Source organism: Coniosporium apollinis (genome assembly GCF_000281105.1).
Source record: "Coniosporium apollinis CBS 100218 chromosome Unknown supercont1.21, whole genome shotgun sequence".
Taxonomy (NCBI): Eukaryota; Fungi; Ascomycota; class Dothideomycetes; genus Coniosporium; species Coniosporium apollinis.
In genome coordinates this window covers 341,408-361,570 of record NW_006913283.1, presented here as the reverse complement: position 1 = coordinate 361,570, position 20,163 = coordinate 341,408, and the positions used below count along the sequence as shown (strand labels likewise).

The 20,163-nt window shown below is 55.8% G+C and overlaps 8 protein-coding genes across 8 annotated transcripts; 6 read left to right on the top strand and 2 right to left on the bottom strand.

The window, feature by feature from the left end:
• Positions 1-771: 771 nt before the first annotated feature.
• On the bottom strand, positions 772-3,492 carry W97_04781 (uncharacterized protein; the record flags this gene model as incomplete). The annotated part of the gene is made up of 5 exons (XM_007782670.1): positions 772-1,666; positions 1,718-2,217; positions 2,263-3,046; positions 3,099-3,185; positions 3,242-3,492. The coding sequence occupies 5 exons, from the start codon at positions 3,490-3,492 to the stop codon at positions 772-774; spliced, it is 2,517 nt and encodes an 838-aa protein (XP_007780860.1).
• An 879-nt stretch (positions 3,493-4,371) lies between these two features.
• On the bottom strand, positions 4,372-5,556 carry W97_04780 (uncharacterized protein; the record flags this gene model as incomplete). The annotated part of the gene is made up of 4 exons (XM_007782669.1): positions 4,372-4,707; positions 4,804-5,159; positions 5,227-5,295; positions 5,379-5,556. The coding sequence occupies 4 exons, from the start codon at positions 5,554-5,556 to the stop codon at positions 4,372-4,374; spliced, it is 939 nt and encodes a 312-aa protein (XP_007780859.1).
• Positions 5,557-6,564: 1,008 nt separating this feature from the next.
• On the top strand, positions 6,565-7,848 carry W97_04779 (uncharacterized protein; the record flags this gene model as incomplete). Its single annotated transcript, XM_007782668.1, has 3 exons — positions 6,565-7,014; positions 7,065-7,668; positions 7,721-7,848. 3 exons carry the CDS (start codon positions 6,565-6,567, stop codon positions 7,846-7,848), a joined length of 1,182 nt encoding a protein of 393 aa, XP_007780858.1.
• Positions 7,849-8,830: 982 nt separating this feature from the next.
• On the top strand, positions 8,831-13,856 carry W97_04778 (uncharacterized protein; the record flags this gene model as incomplete). Its single annotated transcript, XM_007782667.1, has 6 exons — positions 8,831-10,135; positions 10,229-10,486; positions 11,391-11,810; positions 11,923-12,722; positions 12,785-13,544; positions 13,599-13,856. The coding sequence occupies 6 exons, from the start codon at positions 8,831-8,833 to the stop codon at positions 13,854-13,856; spliced, it is 3,801 nt and encodes a 1,266-aa protein (XP_007780857.1).
• A 451-nt stretch (positions 13,857-14,307) lies between these two features.
• On the top strand, positions 14,308-15,949 carry W97_04777 (uncharacterized protein; the record flags this gene model as incomplete). Its single annotated transcript, XM_007782666.1, has 3 exons — positions 14,308-14,446; positions 14,499-15,488; positions 15,546-15,949. The coding sequence occupies 3 exons, from the start codon at positions 14,308-14,310 to the stop codon at positions 15,947-15,949; spliced, it is 1,533 nt and encodes a 510-aa protein (XP_007780856.1).
• Positions 15,950-16,699: 750 nt separating this feature from the next.
• Positions 16,700-17,625, top strand: W97_04776 (uncharacterized protein; the record flags this gene model as incomplete). The annotated part of the gene is made up of 2 exons (XM_007782665.1): positions 16,700-17,263; positions 17,347-17,625. The coding sequence occupies 2 exons, from the start codon at positions 16,700-16,702 to the stop codon at positions 17,623-17,625; spliced, it is 843 nt and encodes a 280-aa protein (XP_007780855.1).
• A 565-nt stretch (positions 17,626-18,190) lies between these two features.
• W97_04775 (uncharacterized protein) lies at positions 18,191-19,309 on the top strand (the record flags this gene model as incomplete). The annotated part of the gene is made up of 1 exon (XM_007782664.1): positions 18,191-19,309. The coding sequence occupies one exon, from the start codon at positions 18,191-18,193 to the stop codon at positions 19,307-19,309; it is 1,119 nt and encodes a 372-aa protein (XP_007780854.1).
• A 349-nt stretch (positions 19,310-19,658) lies between these two features.
• W97_04774 (uncharacterized protein) lies at positions 19,659-20,126 on the top strand (the record flags this gene model as incomplete). The annotated part of the gene is made up of 2 exons (XM_007782663.1): positions 19,659-19,805; positions 19,860-20,126. 2 exons carry the CDS (start codon positions 19,659-19,661, stop codon positions 20,124-20,126), a joined length of 414 nt encoding a protein of 137 aa, XP_007780853.1.
• Positions 20,127-20,163: the final 37 nt, after the last annotated feature.

Sequence of the window (20,163 nt, the reverse complement as noted above, 5' to 3'; positions counted from 1 at the left end):
CTCGGAGCAGCGACGCGAGATCAGCAAGAGTCGTTAATCCACACGGTAAAGAAGTACACTTTACTCACATTCATGTAGATGGATGTCGATTTTACGCGCAGAAGACTTTAAGCACACGACGCACTAGAGCACCAAATCACTCAAGAGCTTGTGGTCTTTTCGGGTACGAAATCACGCTGGCATTCTTACCAGAAGATTGTTACAGCTCCCTCTCGATCTCACCTCCGCCATTGGATGCCGACTCACCTTCTTAATAATAAGATGAGTCGGCCTTGTAGTTTAGGTTAGCTTCTGTTCTATATTAGATATTTCGGGCATTTACATAACCAATCATGGTGGCATAATACCTCTTAGCAGTTGAGCGTCTGCTCTGCAGTTGAGCGTCTGCTCTCTTAGCATAGAGGTGCGCCGCTGCCGATGCGGCGAGGGGTTGGGGTTGAAGTCTCAGGGTGGCAGACAAAGCCTCAGGAATACGAAGCGGGCACAGCACGCTACAAGTACTCAAAGGCAACTCGGAAATCAGATTCAAGGTGTGTTTAAACTTTTGGTCTTGGTGTCGACTCTACTCAAAGCCCAAAGACGTGTGGTCTGACAGAGTATACCCGCTCCCAATGCAGCAGACTCACCCCAACCCCGCTGATCGAGACGCCTGTCTGGCTGTAGCGCTGGCCTACTAAACGCCGCACCATGCAGACAGATGAGACAGATTGCTCCAAACTGGAGCCGAAATCGGAAATTCTCAGCACGTCAGAACACACGGCAAGCCACCGCTCAACCATCGTCATACTTCTCAAACTCCGCCATCATCTGCGCCTGTAGTTCCGCATCCTCGTCCGCATCATCCTCGCCGGCGGGAGGAACGAGGTTCGCGTCGTCGTCGTCGCTGATCGGTGGGTCATCCTCTGGACCCGTCGCAGCCGGACCCGGCAGACCCAATGGATTTTCGTCCGTGGCGGCAGAAGTGACGTTGGTAGTGAGGCTCGACACCCGGTCCATCGCTCGCTTCTTCCTCCGCTGCAGCTGCGAGCCCGGGACCCCGTTAGCGGCGCCGTCGCCGTCTTCTGCGTCCGTCGATTCGGCGGAGTCTAGGTTGCGTTTGCGCTTCTTAACCTTCCTGCCCGAGTCCGGCTTCTCGGCATCCGTGTGCGATTCCGTGGCGCTGGCGTCGTCATCCAAATCGTCAGCTGTATCAGTACCCTCATCGTCGTCGGTATCCCCGGCCTCCGCCATGAACTCGTCCAATTCTTTCGACATGGCGTTCCAGTCCTCGGCAGTGACAGAGACTTTCTCGCTGTCGTCGCTAGCCCGGGAACGCATGCCATCCTCGTCCTCTGATAGCTCGTCCTCGGAGCCTATTGGGGGGGTTGCACCGTTCTCGTCGTCGGAGGAGAGGAAGGTGCCGTCTTCGGAGTCTGGTAGGGGGGATGTCTTTCCTGGCTTGTCGTCTGGGTCGATGTGGAGAAGGTAGGGCTCGTCCTCTGGCCGCTCGTAGTGCGTCAGGGCGTAGTCTAGCCAAGCCCGGTATACGATCTTGATGCCGTTGCGAGCCGCCTGCTTGATCTTCTCGGTTCGTCGGTCGCTGGCTACGACGAGGTGGGTGGTCTTCTTGCTGAGGCGATTCGAAACACGTGCGCCAAGGCTCTTGGCCCACATGGATAGTTCCGCGCTGAGCTCGTGTTAGCTTGGATAAAGTTTGGCATTGCGGAACGCAACTTACTCCTGAGGGTTGATGCTTAACATGAAGATGCCCGAGAACACGAGCGACACACCGTCCAAGACCTTGCTCACCGTGTCCGGCAGAATCTCCTTGATATCGGGCACTAGCTGAAGGTCGTCCTGGGGCCGTGTCTCTGAGTCTGGTTCGCTTCCTCTAAGCTCTGCAATTCTTCCGCCCTGTGCACTAGCCAGTCTGCGATCGTACTCCTCGTAGAACGCAGTGTGTATTTTTCGAAGAATACGCTCCAGCCCTATCAACGTGGTGTCGTCGTTTCGAAGCAGTACGTGCCGTGGCTTGGGGGGTTTCGGCGCGGCATCCTCGTCTTCGTCGGACTCACCATCGTGTTCTTTCTTCGCCTCCTCTTCGTCTTCCTTGTCCAATGTTTCTTGCAACTTTGCCAGTGGCCGTTCATCCACTTGGGCAGCGACAGCCTCTTCCTGCCGCGCCGTCTGCTCGTGCAGCAGATTAGGATCGTTGCCACCACTCATAGCGACTAGCTGCTGCTCTATATCCGTGCCATCCCCATTCGGCTGTGGAGCCGCCACTGGCAGTTGCGCTGAAGGTCTTCTTGACTTGTTTGCGTCCACTTCCGGCGTTAGGTTTGTAGCTTCCGAGGCCTCCGCGGCCGCTTCAATGGATTTGGCCAGAGATTTATCCATCTTCTTCTCCGAATCTTCCGGTCGCTTGGGCAAGAAGGCCGAGTTGATGTCGCCTACTCCCTTGAAGAAATCGAACACCTGAACTTTGACAAGGTTGGGGCTCCAGCGCCAAACGTCTGCGCGATCGTCGATTATCACCACCATTTTCGTATCGACCGGGAAAAGCCGGTGTAAACTCTTCAACGACATGTTGCCGCTCTCGTCTCTGCTCAAGACCCTGTCACCGAAGAGCTTCCTGTCGCTGTCTACGATCGCACAAACGCCCTGCGCATAGCCTCTAGTAGCCGCAGTGTAGACATGTAGTTCGTATAATTTCGATATGTTGTCCAAGAACTCGGTCAAGCCGGGCCGGCACTTAATGTAGTATGTGTCCGCTGTGCGTCCCGGTATCTCGCTCTTCAGCAGGAAGGAGTGGACATCCTTGACCGCTTCGTAGTTTGGGTTGGTTGGATCGTTCTTCCACTCGTCTATTGTGCGTTCGACACAAGCATGGATGATTGTACAGTCCAGATCGACGACCAGGGAGAGCTTTCGATTCTGCAGTAACCGGCGCTTGGCGTCCTCTTCGACGCGTGAGGCCTCTTCGTGGCTGACGGTGAGCGCGGTATTAGCGTGAGCCATGTTGATGGGCGCACGCTCCGAGTCGCGCATGGATTGGGCGTACGTGACACTATGTCGTGCGTCAGTAGGTTCAGTGATTCTCAAGGGCGCGCTGGGCTTACGTGGTCATGTCCTTGCCGCAGTCGGCGCACATGCCGCCGAACTGGAGCTCGTGCCGACATGGCTCTTCTATCTCGACGAGGGGGTGCCTAGATCCAGTCAGTGCATTCTCGTCGTGTTATCATCTGCTGCGTCTGCCACCTACCCTGGCCTCTCTATGACATCGCCCGCAGCGATCGACCACCTGACCACCTCCCCATCCGTCTCAGACGCAAAGTGCGTCGGAAGCCGCTGCTCGACCTTCTTCGGATTCCCGTCTCTGTCACTTAGTGTGACCACGGATGTGTAGGTGTATGAGAAGAGCGGCGCAAGCCTCTCGACCGCGTCGCCCGGCTGTTTGAGGAGCTCCGTAACGGTGATCGGGTAGAAGAGGTTCCGAGGCGATTTGATAAACATGCCTCCTCACATGCTCGGGCGTTGGCTGCGCGAATCGCGGTGAGCTTCTTGGTGGAGGGGTTGCTTGGAGCTTCGAGCTTGAGCTGCTGGGCGTGCGCGTGCGCGTGGGCTGGTAGAGCAATGCAGTAGGCTTGTGAGGCTTGTGGAGGGGCGCAAGGGCGGTGCAGATGGATCTCGTACGATTACAGGACGACGCGACTGCAATTGAGCTGTTGGCGACGGCGGGTGTTTTATTGCTGTCAGGTCAAGCTGTCGCGCGGTTGACATTGACACCTCGTCCGGCGACGGGAGCTTTGACGTTGGTGTGTTTGCCGATGGCGCCGCGAGTGACAGGCCGCCAAAACGCGGCTGCTGTCGGGGTTTTTATGGTCGAGGCCCAACGTTGGAAGGCCTGTGCGTGCCCGCATCGCAAACGGCCGCGATCTTCACCACCGCATCACCTCCAAGGCTCCCCAGGCTCCCCTCACGAGACCCCCAGCCGCGCTGCAGATATGGCGGCACTACCTCCGCAATTCAGCTTGACACTGCCCAGAATCCGACAGTTTTATGGGGCTATGCGCAGTTCGGTACCTGACTCGACTGACACCGCGTTGGACGCGCCTCTGGCGACCAGAGCTCGAAGCTGCCGCCTAGGGCCCCGTGAGCACCGAACAAGAATTCTGTATCAGCCTGTAGAGCAGAGTCGCAGTCAGGCTGTACCGAGTAGCAACAGACACGAACCCTTAAACACTGTTTACAAGTGACCCACAATCTATACAGAGCGGAATGAAGCTATGATATCGATGCTAGAAAGACACCCAGACGCTTACACCTTCAATCGAAAACCAATACCTGCCACTTCGAAGACAACTTTTGCTACCGTAAAGCCCCTGCCGCGGCTCACTTCTGTGCAGCCTTCCTATCCTTGTCCAGTTGTGACTGGTTGATATTAAGACCAAGCCCACTCGCGTCCAAATATACCTTATTCTGGCTGCGCTCCAGGATTTGCGCGACGTTCCTAGCATTCTCGAACTCTCGGAGGTCGACGTAGGTGCGGGACTTCTTGATGGCGTCACCAATCAGCTCGGCTGACCGGGCTTCACCTTGGGCACGGACGACCGTGGCCTGCTTCTCTTGCCTGGCCTTGTCTACGACGAAGGCGGCACGCTGGGCTTCTTGCTGCGCGACCTGCTTGGCTTCGACGGCGGCGGTGAACTCGGGCGAGAAAGCGAGGTGCTGCAGATGAGGTTAGCGGACTTATTACGAGCACTAGGGCGGAAGACCCTCGGAGTGAAATGTAGTCTATGGGAACTGGGTGTCGTTCAAACTTACCGTCAGGGACACATCATCCAGCATGATATTGAACCGAGCGGCTCTCCTTACAAGGTTGTCGCGGACCAGCCTGGAGACGTTCTCACGCTGAGTGATCAACTGGCTGGCGTTGAACTGCGCAACCACGCTCTTCAGCACCTCGTTCACGATTGATGGCAGCACCCTCTCATCGTAGTCTGTCCCGAGTGTACGGTAGATTTGCGGTAGCGCATCGACACGCGGCCTCGAGAGCACACGGCAGGTGATGTTGACCATCTGAAGATCCTTTGTGCCAGTGAGAGATGCGACGTTGCGGGGCTTCGCTCGAACATCGTAGGTGATGGGCGTCTCCAACCACGGTATCCGGAAGTGGGTTCCTACGAAGGCGATGGTGTAAGTAGATGCCGCCGCCAAGGAGCACAGGTTGGCAACTGGGGGACTTACCCTCGCTATATATCTCCTTGCTGACACCTCCTATCCTGGTATACTTGATAGCTCGGTGACCACCGTCAACTGCACGAAGCGCGCGTTAGTCTACGACCCCGGAGCCTCTACCGCCTTTGCCTCCGGCAGCTCCAGGGCACAGGGAAACGAACCGTTGAAGAGCGAGTTGTTCAGCAGCACCGCACCACCTCCCAGTATCGCCAGCCCAAGCACGCCTCCGATAGCACCCCTTGGGTTGCCGCCTCCGCCGCCGAACTTCTTTCCCTGCTGCTGTGCGTTCTGCAGCGTCTGCTGGAGTCGCCGCCACGTTTCCTGAGGGTCGCCCGACATGATGACGGTTCGGTGGAAGGCTGAGCGGGTCAGTTGAGCTTCAGCAGGTTGCGAGGATCGTGAGATGCCGCTGGTGGTGGTCGATGAGATGGCGACGCGGTGGTTGTGCTGGTGATGCTCACGACTTCAGAGTGAGGTGCACTCTTTTCGGCGACCAATCGGCGTTCACCTCGAACACCCCGAGCTTGTCGAAGCACTCGCGGAGATCGTCGTGGATTTGATCTACAGCTGCATCCAGGATACAGAGCCTCGAAGACTTGCTCGCTCTCGCAATATCGAGCTCTACCTGTCGGACCGCGTATTGTAGCCTTCTACACATATCAATCCGTTCCAGCGGTCGAGTAGCTGAGGAGTCGGAGCCCCAGTGGAGGCATCATCCCAGGTGCACGGACCATACTTCTGCAACAGCCAGCCTTGAACCCCAAAGCAAGACAGCTGGCCGTCAGGAGATGGATATATCTGACGTTGCAGTTAAACACGCCGTAGGCTTTCCGGATCAGCTTCTCATCAGACACTCCCTTGAGGTTTCCCCTTCGCTCGTTACCATTGCAAAGGAAGCGCGTAATTGTATCATAGCCATTGCTGCCGCCTGGACCATTGTATCCATTGTAAAACAGTTTCGCTCTCCCCCTCGATAGGATCAGGCAAGCTTCCAGCAGCAGTTTCTAAGCACAGGCTCGTGAGAACAAGCTAATTGTTCGAAGCCGCCTTAAAGAAAGAAAGTAGCCTGCCGCCTTCAAAGAACCACGTTGCCGGATTTGGAAGCGCATAGTTGCGCCTCCTCGCACCATCTCACTGTACACAATACATAGTCTACAATTCGTCCGCACGATGCACATATCCGCTCGGAGCCTGGCTACGGCCGCCTGGTGCGCTTTCGCCGCTTCCACCGTACACGCACAATACATTGTCGAAGGACTCAGTTTTGGGCACAAGCCAGGCAGCATATCGCCGAATTCGGGAACGATACCAGGATGGCACACATTTGGGGAAGGCCATACACCGGACATGCTGTCTGACCGCGTCATACTCACACCTCCATATCCGGGCAACAAGCGTGGTGCGTTATGGGCAGATAACCCGCTGCCGCATCGAGAATGGGTGGTCGACCTTGAGTTCCGGGCGTCTGGCCCAGAGCGAGGGGGCGGCAATCTGCAGGTGTGGTATGCAAAAGACGGACCGTCTGCTGTCGAGCTTTCGAGTCTATACACCGTGCCAAAGTTCGACGGGCTGGTTCTTGCCTTGGACCAATATGGTGGAAGAGGTGGAAGCATCCGGGGGTTTCTGAACGACGGATCGATATCTTACAAGGACCATCATAATGTTGACACTCTGTCGTTTGGCATCTGCGACTATGCGTACCGCAACCGGGGCGACCCAACGAAATTGCGACTGCAGCAGACATCACATGGATTCGAAGTTCTGGTGGATGGTCGATCTTGTATCAGAAGCGACAAAGTATGAGGTCCATCTTTTGTTTGACGTTTGCGTGCTAATCGTTCTGCTAGATCTCCCTTCCCCCAGGCTACCACTTCGGCATTTCCGCCGCCTCAGCGGAATCGCCGGATAGCTTCGAAATCAACAAGTTCGTCGTCTCGACCACAAACTCAATCTCACGAGAGGAGATCCACCGCGTACCACAAAATCAGCCTCACCAGCAGTCCCAGCAACAAGTCCGCGCAGACCGACAGCAACAGGACCAGCCACCTCTGGCAGAAGCACTGCGCGACCTTCCCGATGCGCCTGCCTCCTCCTACAGATCCGTCGAAGACCAGTTCGGGGACCTCCACAACCGTCTGCAATCCGCAGCGCACCAGGTCAACAACGTCTACCGCGAGCTAAGCATGCTCCGCAAGAACCACGAAAGCCAAATGGTAAAGCTCGAGCAGACGGCCGAACAGCGTCATCGCGAGCTTGCGGACCGGACACGTGCAGCGAACGAGAAGGTTGCGGCCATGGAGCGGACTATTCAGAAGATTGAAGGGATTGTTGTGAGGATACAGAAGGATGTTGAGGGGAAAGACTACAAGGAGCACTTTACCAGCTTGCAGAACACCCTGAAAGACACCCATTTGAGTCTGTCCGAGGGTATACCTGCAGCAATGAGCCAAAGTGAGCAGTCCTGCGTGCGGTGACAAGGAACTAAGTGCTGACGTTGCAACAGTCGTGTCGACCTCTCGGCCTAAGGTGGGGCTCTTCGCGTTTGTGGTGATTGCTTTCCAGATCATGCTCCTGGGCGCATATATCGTGTATAGGAGACGGAGGGATAATGCGCCGAAGAAGTACCTCTAGTGATGCTAATTACTCTGTTTGCATATACGAGCATATCGCCACGGGCGTCTGGTTTTGGGATTTCCACCATGTAGTAGGGTCAGTTCGCTAGTGTTGTTTGCAGGATACAACTCAGAGTAGTATCTTACGCCTGGTTATGCTATGAGTGTTCTCGAACTGCCGTGGCATCTTCAAACCCACCATGTTCCCGAGTACTGATCAGCCGTTGAGCTGCCTCTGAAGGACGGCCACACTTCAAAGTTGGGTCCCGAAATTCTGCCTTCCCAAAACTGCTGGGCTTCAGCCTCGCCTTACATAACGTCGATGCCCGTGATGTTTGTATTTCCAGCAGCGCCCGAGCTGACCGGCGAAGTACCTAAGCTCTCCGCACTGTTGAACGAACCCTACCGGTTAGGCAGTCTGATGCTCGTGCAAGCCGAGGCGCCAATGATCGAAGCTGCAGCCACCCTCATATGGCAAAGTTGAATCCCCCGTCCAGGAGATGCGCGCGGACTGTTGGGCGTCAGGCGCGGAAGTCCCATCTTGGCGCCATCTCCTCGACGAATGGAGCTTACTTTGTGAATGAGGCTCAGTCATCTTCCTTACCTAGGCAGCCACGGAGTTTGTGCGAGCGATAACGCTGAAAGCTTCAGTTGCCGCTGCCTGGCCATGAAAGAAAGGCAAGGTCTTTACCGTATCTGTCCCTCTCACTCGCCAGCTGCTCGCTGTTCTCTACCTCCGCTCTCCATCGATTCTTTGCCATCGTTACAGGCCACCGCGAGGCTGAAACATAAACTCCGGCCGTACTTCTGCTCACCTCCCCTCGCCATCTATCACTAGAATTTCCACCATCACTGCTCTCAGGTCTATCGCAAGCTACCCCTCCAATTCTATCTCCTCACCTGGGGTACTGCGGAGAGTCCTCGTGTAGAGACTACTAGGATCGTGTAATCGCGTCCTACTTACAACTTACCCACCCGACGTCTGCTTCGTAGTCCACGCGATGCCTTATCTGCCCTCAACCCCGTGTCTTGCAAGAGCAGACGTTGTGGAGTTCGCGAAGAAAACGCCCAAGCAGTTCTCGGACCTCTCCGTAGACATCAAGACCCTCATAGTCGAGCATATCGCTCGCCCCACGGATCTCGTCAGAGTTTGCCTCACGTGCAAACAGCTGCATGAGATCGCCGTTCGCTTTCTCTACAACTGCGTTGTTCTCGATGTCGGCAGCTCTATGATTTCGGAGCTCAGTGCTTTTCTGAACCCGCGCAACATCGGCTTACCGCTCATACGCAAGCTGGATCTGTACCAGTCCGACATGGACAGCTGTTGCATTCAGGTTCACCAGGCTAGACAGCAGCAGGCAAACTTTGCCATCCGGATGATTCTCGAGCTTCTTCCAGAGAACATTTTGGAAGACATGAGCTGGTATCCGTGGACCGAGTTCTCAACTGACAACCTGCTTCTGCTCTTCAAGAAGCAGAAGCGGCTGCAGTGGGCCGAGGGTATATTGACAGACCGCGACGTTCTTCCAGAGCTGGAGAAGCTTCCCAACTTCGATACGATGTTCTCCAAGATCACCAAGGTGGGCCTTTATCCGAACAGGACTCGCGTCCTGAACTACTGCGGTGCCATCATGAAGAGAGCCCCCAAAGTTGAGCGACTGATTCTGCATGCACTCTTTGACGACGGCGAAGAGCAAATTACGAGCCGGGAACTGAACGATTCGAGCACCGGGCCGGGGCTCATTACGACTTCCATCTTCGGCCATATGTCACCCTTCGCAAAATGCACGCCGCTGGCGCTTACAGACGTTACTCTACAAAAGATCCACCTGCGATATGCGGCGGAAACGTACTGCAAATTCATCGACTTCGGCACGGTGCAAGAGCTCCGTATCTTTTCCTGTTCGGGAGCCGATGCTCTCCTCGCAGAGCTGAGCAAGAGCACGAAGCTACCACAGAAGCTCAGAGTCCTGGAATTCAAGCACGAAGACAACGCCGAGGAGGACGCACTGAACGCCCTGGACGGCTTCTTATGCCTTGTTACCGGCATCGAGATACTCACCATCGACATACAGGGTGTGAGGAGTCTTCCAGCTTCCGCAGGCATTACAAGGCACTCCCGGACGCTTAACCAGCTCACGGTTCATACATACCGGAACTCGCGTCCAAGCGATGAAGAAGAACATGTGTACGAGCACACCCCATTTCAGGACATCTGCAAGTGCTCGCAGCTGGAGCAGCTGTCTGTCGGCTTTCCGGCAACTAGCCTTGTACGGGATACTACGGATTCCTTCAAGCATTGGGTGGTAAGCCTTCCCTTTCTCAATATAGGTACTCTTGAGGAGCAGTGGCGCCCTCGCACATGAATGATCCCAGTTCTTAGCTAATGAATGATCCAGGAGTGCTTGAATGATCTTCCAGACCTTGTGACGCTCCATATTACGACTTGGCCAAACAACCTGCCCTCTACTTCTCTCCTACCCCGAAAGATCTACGAGCAGCTTCTCGCTGGCCTGGCGCAGTTCATCTTCAAGGGACGTCCGAAGCTTGCTGTTATCGCCTTCGGCTCCTCAGACAAAGTCTACGACCGCGAAGACAGCAAGAATCAGGTCATCTTCGTCAGAGGCAAACAAGTGGACCCGCTAAGAAACGAGACAGTCTGTGCAATCCAGATCGGGTGGTGCTTGAGGCGCTACGTGGAGCCGCGGAGTGAGGTGTTGGATTTCTCGCTGAGTAGGAGCTCAAGGCCACCGACAAGGGACTCACCTGCCAGCGACGATAGTGATGTCTGATTACTAACTGCGGGTTCCAGACAGTGCGAAGCTTTCCGTGGGATTGCTGCGCTTAGCGTCTGGAGGGCTTAGGCTTGTTTTCACAGGGCATTACGATTGAAACGGCGTGGTGCGTGGCTGAGGATCTTGGCTTACGGTAGTCATCTTCACTCATTTGAGAAGCCCAGCATCTTCTTCACCTCACTGCTGCTTCCAATTCTAAGCCTCCAGGTTGGCAACGGGTGTCCAACAGTGCCCAGAGGGAGTTCTTTTGGTTGTAGGGTGGCAGTAGATCACTCAGTGTCCCCTTGGCAGCGGTCCCTACCGTAGATGGGGACACGAGCAGCCAGAGTTTGGCGCGTGTTGTTCTGCAACATCCTAGAGTACATGGTGGCAATCCCTCGATCGTGACGGTGCATTGCCTGGACCGTGGCGTCGCGTCAGGTGTGCCGCGAACTTGATCCCGCCCGCCCTCATCACCACAGGCACTCCCCAACCACAAACTGCCCCCATTCGGGCCGAGTGAAACGGCGCAAGGCAGGTGCAGCAGCCATCAAACAGCCCGCGAATCGCTTGCAAGCCTTCACCAGGTCCGTTCCGCTGAAGCCCGCGGGCGTCGCCGTTCACCTGGGCACTCCGCATCTCAGTCTCAGTCTCAGTCTCAGCGGCAGGGCTGAAGCGCAATCCTCTCCGCCATCAGCTTAGCGTTCCACCCTCTTCACCACTGCATCCCGCGCTGCCCACTCGTTCACCGAGTCTAATATTACCTTGCCCACTTACCGCAGCCCAGTATGACCCCAAGTTTCCCCGAACATCAACCTCCTCGGCCGCACCCCGCGCTCTACTGACGATGCAGCGTGATAGCCCGCCGGCGTTCTCCCGGACCGCCTGGATGAACTCTCCAATGTCGCAGTATCCGCCGCCGCCATTGCCGGACCAGCAGCATTACCCGCCACTGTATCCAGCCGTCTCTGCTGCGCAGCTTGCAGAAACCAGCCAGCAGGTCCAGGAGCAGCTACAGCATTACAACCAGTCTGTCAACGCGCAGCCCATCTATCCGAAGGTCGAGCCAAGTCTGCTCGACCCGAACCATGCGAACAATGTCAATAACGGCGAGCCGCGCGCCACATCTCAAGCTGGCCCCGATGGACAAGCAAAAGGAAACAGGCTACGGAAGGCGTGCGACTCATGTAGCATACGCAAGGTGAAGGTAAGCTCAGATACAGACCAACCTTCGCGTCGCTTTGGAGACGCGACATAAGAGTTCGCATCCGCATCACCGCAATTCTGTACGACAAGATCCTGACGCGTTCTACTCGCAGTGCGATGAATCCGGCCCACCATGTCGCGCCTGCGCAGCCCTAGACATACCATGCACTTTCGAGCGACCAAGCCGGCGACGAGGTCCACCAAACCGACACGCTGAAGCTATCAAGAAACGGCGCCTGGAATCTCCCACCGCGTCAGGGCTCTCAACGCCATCTTCACCGACGAATGCCGCCCATGCGCTCGCATCGCTGTCCTCACATCCCACTCTATCCGCTGAGTCAATATGCTCCTTGGACGTGATCGACTTGCTGGTCAACGACTATTTTACGTACATCCACCCGTTATGTCCGTTCCCACACGAGCCCTCATTTCGAGAAGCATATCGAAAGCGGGAAGACTACACCAACCGGCCTTTCCTGGCGTTGCTGTCCTCAATGATTGGCATACTCGTCGCCTCCTTCCCTCGAAAACCGCGGCAACACTTGAAGGCTCGAGGGAAAGAGAACCTCTTCCCGAACCACATGAGCCTGGTCAACAGGTGCCAGCAAGTCTGCGTCGCGGCTCGAGGGTCAGGGTATCTGGAGAAGGACGACCTCAACGTGTACGATGCGGCTACTAGCTACTTCCTTGGATTGACAGGCGCGTACACATTTCGGTGGCGTCAATGTCGTCTTTACTTTGGAGAGTGCTTGACAATCATAAGGAGTCTGGGGTTGCACCACCACAGCAACCATGAGCCGTTCGGAGTGGCCCCAGTCCTTCCCGGCCTTGACGGATCGCGACCAGGTTCCGTCGACTTCATCACACAAGAGATGTGCAGGAGGCTCTTTTGGACAGTGTTCGTGGGCATGAAGTAAGTCCTTAGCTGAGATGTTGAACACAGAGTAAATCTGAGGCTAACAGGATTTTGTACAGATCGATGCAGCAGCTAGGGGCAACATATGGCGAACTCGTGATACTGCCCTCGACACCTTCCGAGCCGCATCCACCACTGCCGCTTGAGGTCGATGACATCTACATATATCCGGCGCACATCGAGCAGCAGCCGCCAGGCGTGGTGTCGCTTATTACCGGCTTCAACCTCAACGTCCAAATATATTTGTCCTACGAACCGCTAGTGACTATGGAGATTGCTTACGGGATCGATCACTGCTTCGACTGGGAACGACAGAAGCACGTCATTGTCGGGTCTCTCAAAGCCTGCAAGCGAGCACTAGATCGGGTTCCACCTGAGCTGGGCATGTGGCCGCCAGCCGATCAGTACGGCGGACAGCAAGGTCAATCCTACTATCCAAACATGCAATACCATGATCCGGCGCTTATTGGCAGTTTTGACGCAGATCCCGAGGCCTCGCTAGAAGAACGGAGAAGAGTCCAGTTTGAAATTCAAAAGGCGAACGTCTACGTTAGCCATCTGGCTACGCGGTCACACATCGTGGAAAAGTACTGGAATCTTGCTGAAGTACACATTCGGATGAAGGGGACTGGGTCGGCTTCTACTTCGCCCGGCATCGCGGCGGCTGGCTTGGATGCGATGATGGGGCAGCCGTCGACGCCAGGTTACGACCTTACGGACCAAGAGATGGGCGCTGAGAGGGAGAGCATCGTTAAAGACTTACTGGTGGTGCTGGGAAGCATTAGCCAGATCAACATGGAGCCAAATGCGGACAGCTTGGTAGGTGCCTCCTGCAACTACATGGTGACGTGCCGCTGCTAAGACTTTTTACAGACACAAAAAATCAGATCGATAGCCTCGACACTCCTGGATGACGGCCCAAAGATACGAAAGGGCGTGGTCGCCCATCAAGCACAGCAGTACCTCGCTCGCTTCCTCGAGATTCTTGTCAGCCTTGAGCGGGTGAGCCCTGCCAATGGCGTCCAAGAACATCAACTCGATGATGAGGAAAGCGAACTCAGGCACTGGGCTGATCTGCGCGAGTATCAGACAAAATTTAATGAGGCGGGCGGGGTCTTTGGCTTTGCGTAACGGGATGGCCGTACATTCATTTCAACGGAACTGTTCTTGCGCACATCAATTCGCTTCGAGTGCTAAAACGAAGGAGCTGGGGGGGGCTCTGGGCGACGGTAGCCTGTTGAATGGGTGGCTTTCTGATGTTTCAGGAGCGGACAGAGGAGCTTGCGGGTGGATTTCACTATGCTGGTCTTTGCAGATGACTACAAGGCAGACCGTTCGATTTGTGACTTCGCTTTCAATCAACCGTCGCTAGAAGACCAGAATTCAATGGCTTGAGCTTTCCATCTGAGTTGAGTTGAGTTGACCAGCTACGATGACGTGAGCTGCACTTTACGCGCGCCGGGTTCTTGAACGATTCAGCCACAACCGCGGCGCGTCTGCCGCGATCAGTCGCGCATCACCAAAACCCCACGCGACAGCTCTCTCGCCCGCTTTGCATTTATCCACAGAGTATAACGACGAAATGGCGATTGAGAATCCCGAAGTCGACGAAAGATGCACGGTGCTTCGGCAAGAGCTTAAAGTATGGGAGAAGCAGTTCTCCGCCGCCAACAGCGGTCGCAAAGCCGGCCGCGAAGACATCAAGGCCAATGCCGCCACAGGTATACCAGACGACTCGGTATACTTGTGCGATACTGATATAAGGGATTGCAGCATCGAAATACAAGGAATACAACCGATTACGCGACATTCTCTCCGGCAAAATCCCAGACGCCGAACCCTGGAGACCAGCCCGGAAACCAAAGCTCGTCGAAGAAGCTTCACAAACACCCTCCAAGCGCCGCAGTATACCAGCCGCAACACCGAAGAAAATAGGCAATCCCACGGGCAACGCCACTCTAGCCGCGCCTTCCTCTGTCTCCAAACTCGACTTCACCCCCGTCGCCGTCCGCACAATGATCGGCCCCACGCCCCAGAAAGACGGCATCGTAATCGGGCTGTTCGACATGCTGCCCTCCTCCGCCGAAACACCTAGCAAGGCCCAGCGGACAGTGCTGGGAGGCATCGACGGGAACTTCCCCGCACAGACGCCTAGTAAAAAGCGCGCAGCACCGAGCGACGTGGACACGCCCTCGACTAAGCTGAGTCGCACGCCGCTGTCAGAAGGCAAGCGCTTCCTGCTCGACACCTTCGCGACGCCGACGAAGCGGAAACGTGGAGATGATGGGGTCGCCACGCCGATGAGCGAGCGGTTGCTAGCCACGCCGCATTTCCTGCGGCGAGATTCACACGCGCTGCTGTCAGCAGTCATTGAGGAGGACGGTGGACAAGAAGCGACGTTGAGCCCTCGGCGTCCAGCCTTCGCGCCCTGGAAGAAGCGGACATTTGGGCGGAGCTTAAGCGGGATGATCAGGGAGATGAAGCAGGCGCAGGAAGACGAGCTAGACAGGGAACTCGAGCTCATGCGGGAGATGGAAGAGGAGGAAGCAGCGGGCTCAATGCCACCGCCGAAGAAGAGTAGGAACGCGGAGATGCTGGTGCAGGATAGCCAGGCTGTGGGGCTGGGTCCGGATGGGTTTGTGGAATCTGATCATGAGTTGGGCGAGGAGGAGGGAGGGGATCTGGGAAGTTTGGATCGCGATGGGAACCCGAGGAAGGTGTGGAAGAAGAAGGGGCTGAAGAGGCAGACGAAGAGGGTTATCAGTAAGTCACAAGATGGGTTTCTTCGGAAGTTGATGTGTTGCTAATTTCGGGAAACAGTGCGCCCTGTTCGCGTAAAACCGAAGGCGCCGCAGGGTGCGTCTGCCAACGACAGCGAGAGCGAGGCAGAGGATGCGGTGCCAGGCACTCAAGCACCGCCTTCTCTGAAGCCTGCAACGAGCGACGATCCGGCCGGAGATTTCGACAATGAGCATTCAAAAAACGACGACGGATCAGACTATAGCACTATCTCCCACGCTTCTAAAAGACGGAAAACACAATCAAAGAAAGCGCCAGAACTGGCGTCAAAACCAGCGGTGCCGGACGCGGGAGCGAAGGATGGTCTGCTGAAGAAGACAGCAAAGAAGATAAGCGCGCAAGCGCATGCTAACTTCCGGAAGCTGAAGATCAAGAATAAGAACTCGAAAGCAAAGGGGAGGTTTGGGCGTGGTAGACGACAATGAAAATACAGCAAAATTCAGCCGAACCAGAATCGTTGGTATATACCTTGCTTCTGACATGCTGTACTTTTTGTTATATCTATACGACAGGCAGGAAGATGCTCGAAGTGGGTATCGCAGAGAAACAAATACACTATGGAAGGTTCGATGGTCCCGAGAGTTACACTTGTCTTCATGATGACGTTAACAGCCGCGTTTACTTATAGCTTCTAAGAATGAGATACTCATGGGCTCGCCTTGACCAGAGGAGGGTGTATGAGTTATGCCCCGCTGGCCAAGCGCCCCAAGCCATCAGTTCAGCGAGTGACATCTCTTTAATAGGACGCGTTGGGAGCCCCGACATGACTGCAACGCTTTGCGGCTGAAGCTCTATAGTCAGAGCCTGAATGTCTAGAGCGTGACACGAGACTGGAGTCCGCTGATCATAGTTTGTGCTTCGGCTTAGACGCAATAAAGGTGTGCCTACAGTAGGCCAGATGTGATCACCCCATTGACTTCACTCTGGTGAACATGAAAACGAAGCCCTTATCTGCCGGTAGGCGGTTGCGGATGTCAAGAAATGTTGCAAAGCTGATGTCGAGCTTGCTCTTGCGGAAGAACGAGCGGTCCGCCATGACAGCTGCGCCAAGCCCGTCTCGCAGCTCTGGCAGCTTCGCCGACAAGCTTCAACCAGAGCAACCGCATCCGCGAACACCACCATCTCTGCCATCTTCACACATCACCACTCCGATACCCCACCAAGCACCCGTCAACATGGCCGAACAAGACCTCCGCAACCTCCTCAAGCAACTCCACCAGTCCCTCGGCAGCCACAACTACACACAATCCACCTCCCTCCTCTCACGCGCCAAAATCGCCCTTTTAAAGCTCAACGCCCTGATCCCCTCCCCCCAGACCTCGCAACCCCATCTCCGCCTCGCGCGCGAAGCCCTCGAGCTCGGCGCCCTGACATCCATCCACCTCAAAGACCCGGAGAGCTTCACGCGCTACTTCCAGCAGCTGCAGCCCTTCTACTCTCTCCCGGAGGACGTGCTACCCCGGGAAGGCGGCAACGCGAGCAAGATCACGGGGCTATATTTGCTGCTGTTGTTGAGTATGGGGGACTACGCAGGGTTCCATACGCTGCTGGAGTCGCTGGAGGTGGCGGCTGCGCAGGCGAGGGAGCACGGAAGGGGAGGCAAGGGCTTGGAGGATGACGTGTTTATCCAGTATCCGATTCGGCTGGAGCAGGCGCTTATGGAGGGCGCGTACGACAAGGTGTGGGGCGAGACGACGAGTGAGAGGGTGCCGAGCGAGGAGTTTGGAGTTTTCTCCGAGGTGGGTTTGCCGCCGCCGCTTCACTTTCCAAGAGATCCAGTGTCTCGGAGACGGCAGCTTGCTAACCTATACATCGCTTCCAGGTCCTCATCAATACTATCCGATCCGAAATCGCATCTTGCTCCGAGCGAGCCTACTCGAGCGTTCCCATCGCGAACTGCAAGAACCTGCTCTTCCTCGACAGCGAAGGTGCCGTCGTACAGTTCGCGAGGCAGCGCGACTGGATAGCGAAGGACGGCCGGATATACTTCCCACAGCACAATCAGGATCTGATGGGCTCGGAGAAGGACATCCTGGTGACGAGCGACAAAGTGATTGAGAACACGCTGGGCTATGCGAGGGAGTTGGAGACGATCGTGTAAAGGGGATGCGTGTAGAATTGCAGCAGCAGCATCGGGCAAGGAGCAAGCTGGGCTGTATCACTAGACCATGTGGTTCTTGATCATTGTCAGGCGGGCGTTATAAGGGCATAATAGATGGTAATGCGGCTTGACCGCCAAATTCACATTTGCCTGGCATACGGTTCCAGCACAGCTTTATGTCAAAGCGAGCACACGGCTGCTTCTCCAGCTTCCAGTTGTGATAAACTCTAGACAGCTATTGGATGAATTCTCAAGAGACGGATAATTTACTAGAGGACACATCCGGTACAGGCCGACGATATAACCTCTTCTGATACTTTATGTCTAGCAATTACAGATATCTGCTTGCTTGATGGTCGGAGACTAGAGAAGGTAATCAGCTGCGAATAAAATGTATTGCTTCAGGTTGATACCGTTCCTGGTCACAGATGTTTTGATGCCTGAGGATGATCTCTATCGATATCGGAATCTCCCGATAGGGCTAACCGTCAAACCGAAATTTTGATCTCTGCCGCAACTCAAGTTCCCTAAGCTCTTTACACCTGGGCTTCCTGCAATTAACGCGATGGCTACAGCCGTGGATACTTCATTGCCGACGCTTCTCGCAAGTCTAACTTCCTCCCTCGAGTCTGCTTCCACCGCGCTGCCAGAATCCGCCGCAGCGCTCCCGCCGCAGGATGGTATATCTCTACTTGACGTCAAGAACGAGCTGCTGCTCTCATACCTCCAGAACTTGGTGTTCCTCATCCTCTTGAAGATCAGAAATGCCTCCAGCGCAGCGACAGGGAGCGCCGAAACGGGCGAAAGCCTCGATGATGAGGTGGTTAAGAAGCTAGTGCAGCTACGACTCTATCTCGAGAAAGGCGTACGGCCCCTCGAAGGCCGCCTAAAATATCAAATCGACAAGGTCGTCCGAGCTGCCGAAGACGCTGACCGCTCAGCGTCCCACAAACCTAGCAACGGCGTCGCTAAACCCTCTGCACGCGAACTGAAACCGGACGCCCATGGCGAGTCAGACGAAGAGTCAGACGAGGAAGCCAACGATGCCGAGTCAGCCAACGCGCCTGCAGCAGATATTGACGAACTCTCATACCGCCCCAATCCCGCAGCCTTCCAGCGTCCCAAACCCGCCGCGGCGGTGCAACGCACAGCTGCCACCCCAGCCAACGATGGCGTATATCGCCCTCCACGGATTACTGCCACCGCTATGCCCACCACTCGCGGTCGCGAAGAACGAGGGCCTCGCAAGCCAGCCAAGTCCGCCACGATGGACGAGTTCATCGCCACCGAGCTCTCCACGGCACCCGTTGCGGAGCCCAGCATAGGCAGCACGATCACCTCAGGCGGCCGCCGCACCAAGTCACAGCGCGAGCGGGACGAAGACGCCGAGAGGCGCGCGTACGAGGAGACCAATCTCGTGCGTTTGCCGAGAGAAAGCAAGAAGGAGAGGGCGAAGAAGGGGAATAGAGGACGGGAAGGCGGGTATGGCGGGGAGGAGTGGCGGGGTCTAGGGGCTGGGCTGGATCGGATAGACAAGTTGACGCAGAGGAAGGGCGGAACCGGCGGCGCGCTTGAGAGGAGTAGGAAGAGGCCGGTGGAGGATGGGCCGAGGGGGAGTGGGGCGCAGATTGGGGAGAGGTTTGAGAAGAGGAGGAAGATGGTTGCGAGGAATACGAGGAGATGAACGGTAAACAGCTTATCCGGTGTGTATCACGTTTATGAGACATGAGTGTCGTGTTGTTGTTACAGGCGCCTGTAAACCTGAGCGAAATTCCGTTCCGAATGAATTTTGGCACGCTCGAGGTCGGGTGCCTAGGTGTAGTGTTGCTTGTTTGTCCTGGGCTCCCTCGCCGCTGGGATGCTGTTGTGAAACAGACCGCGCAGCTGCTCAATGTGGAAGGCAGTCATGTGCGCTTTCACTAACAATCAACATTCACAACCAAAGTCTTCAAACCGAATCTTCCCAAACTTTCATTTCGAGGTCTACAATCATCGAACGAATGAGCAAAAGCAACCCACAACAAGAAGCAAGAATGGCCGACTTTCAAACCAACCGCGACAACGAGAGCATGAACCCAGCAGCTCCGAGTGTGCAGGGCGGCGAAGACCCAGCAAGGCCTGTTGAAGTCTCAGATAGCAAGGTCGACTCCCCTACCGCAGAACCCTTGTGCAGCAAAGAGGTCCGTATCACCTTCCTATAACTCACTCAAAACACAGCATCTAAACTCCATCAGGATGGTCTCATGCCCACCGCCGAGCGCGCCACCGAGTTCATAGTCGAGACAGTGAAGGAAGGCGCAAAGAGCGTCGCGTCTGTCGTGTCAAACATCGCAACAGCCGTTGTCGACAGGGTCGAAAAGGCGGCCGACGACCGGAAAGACAGCGCCCTGGGCCCTTACTCTGACCATGCCACCACTGCACCGAGCGATATGGATCCTGTTGGAGAAGCTGTGCTTCTTGGACTGGATATGAATGGCGATGGAGAGATCACGAGGGGTTGAGATGGGCTGGAGGTGTACGAGGCTTTTGCTGGAGTGG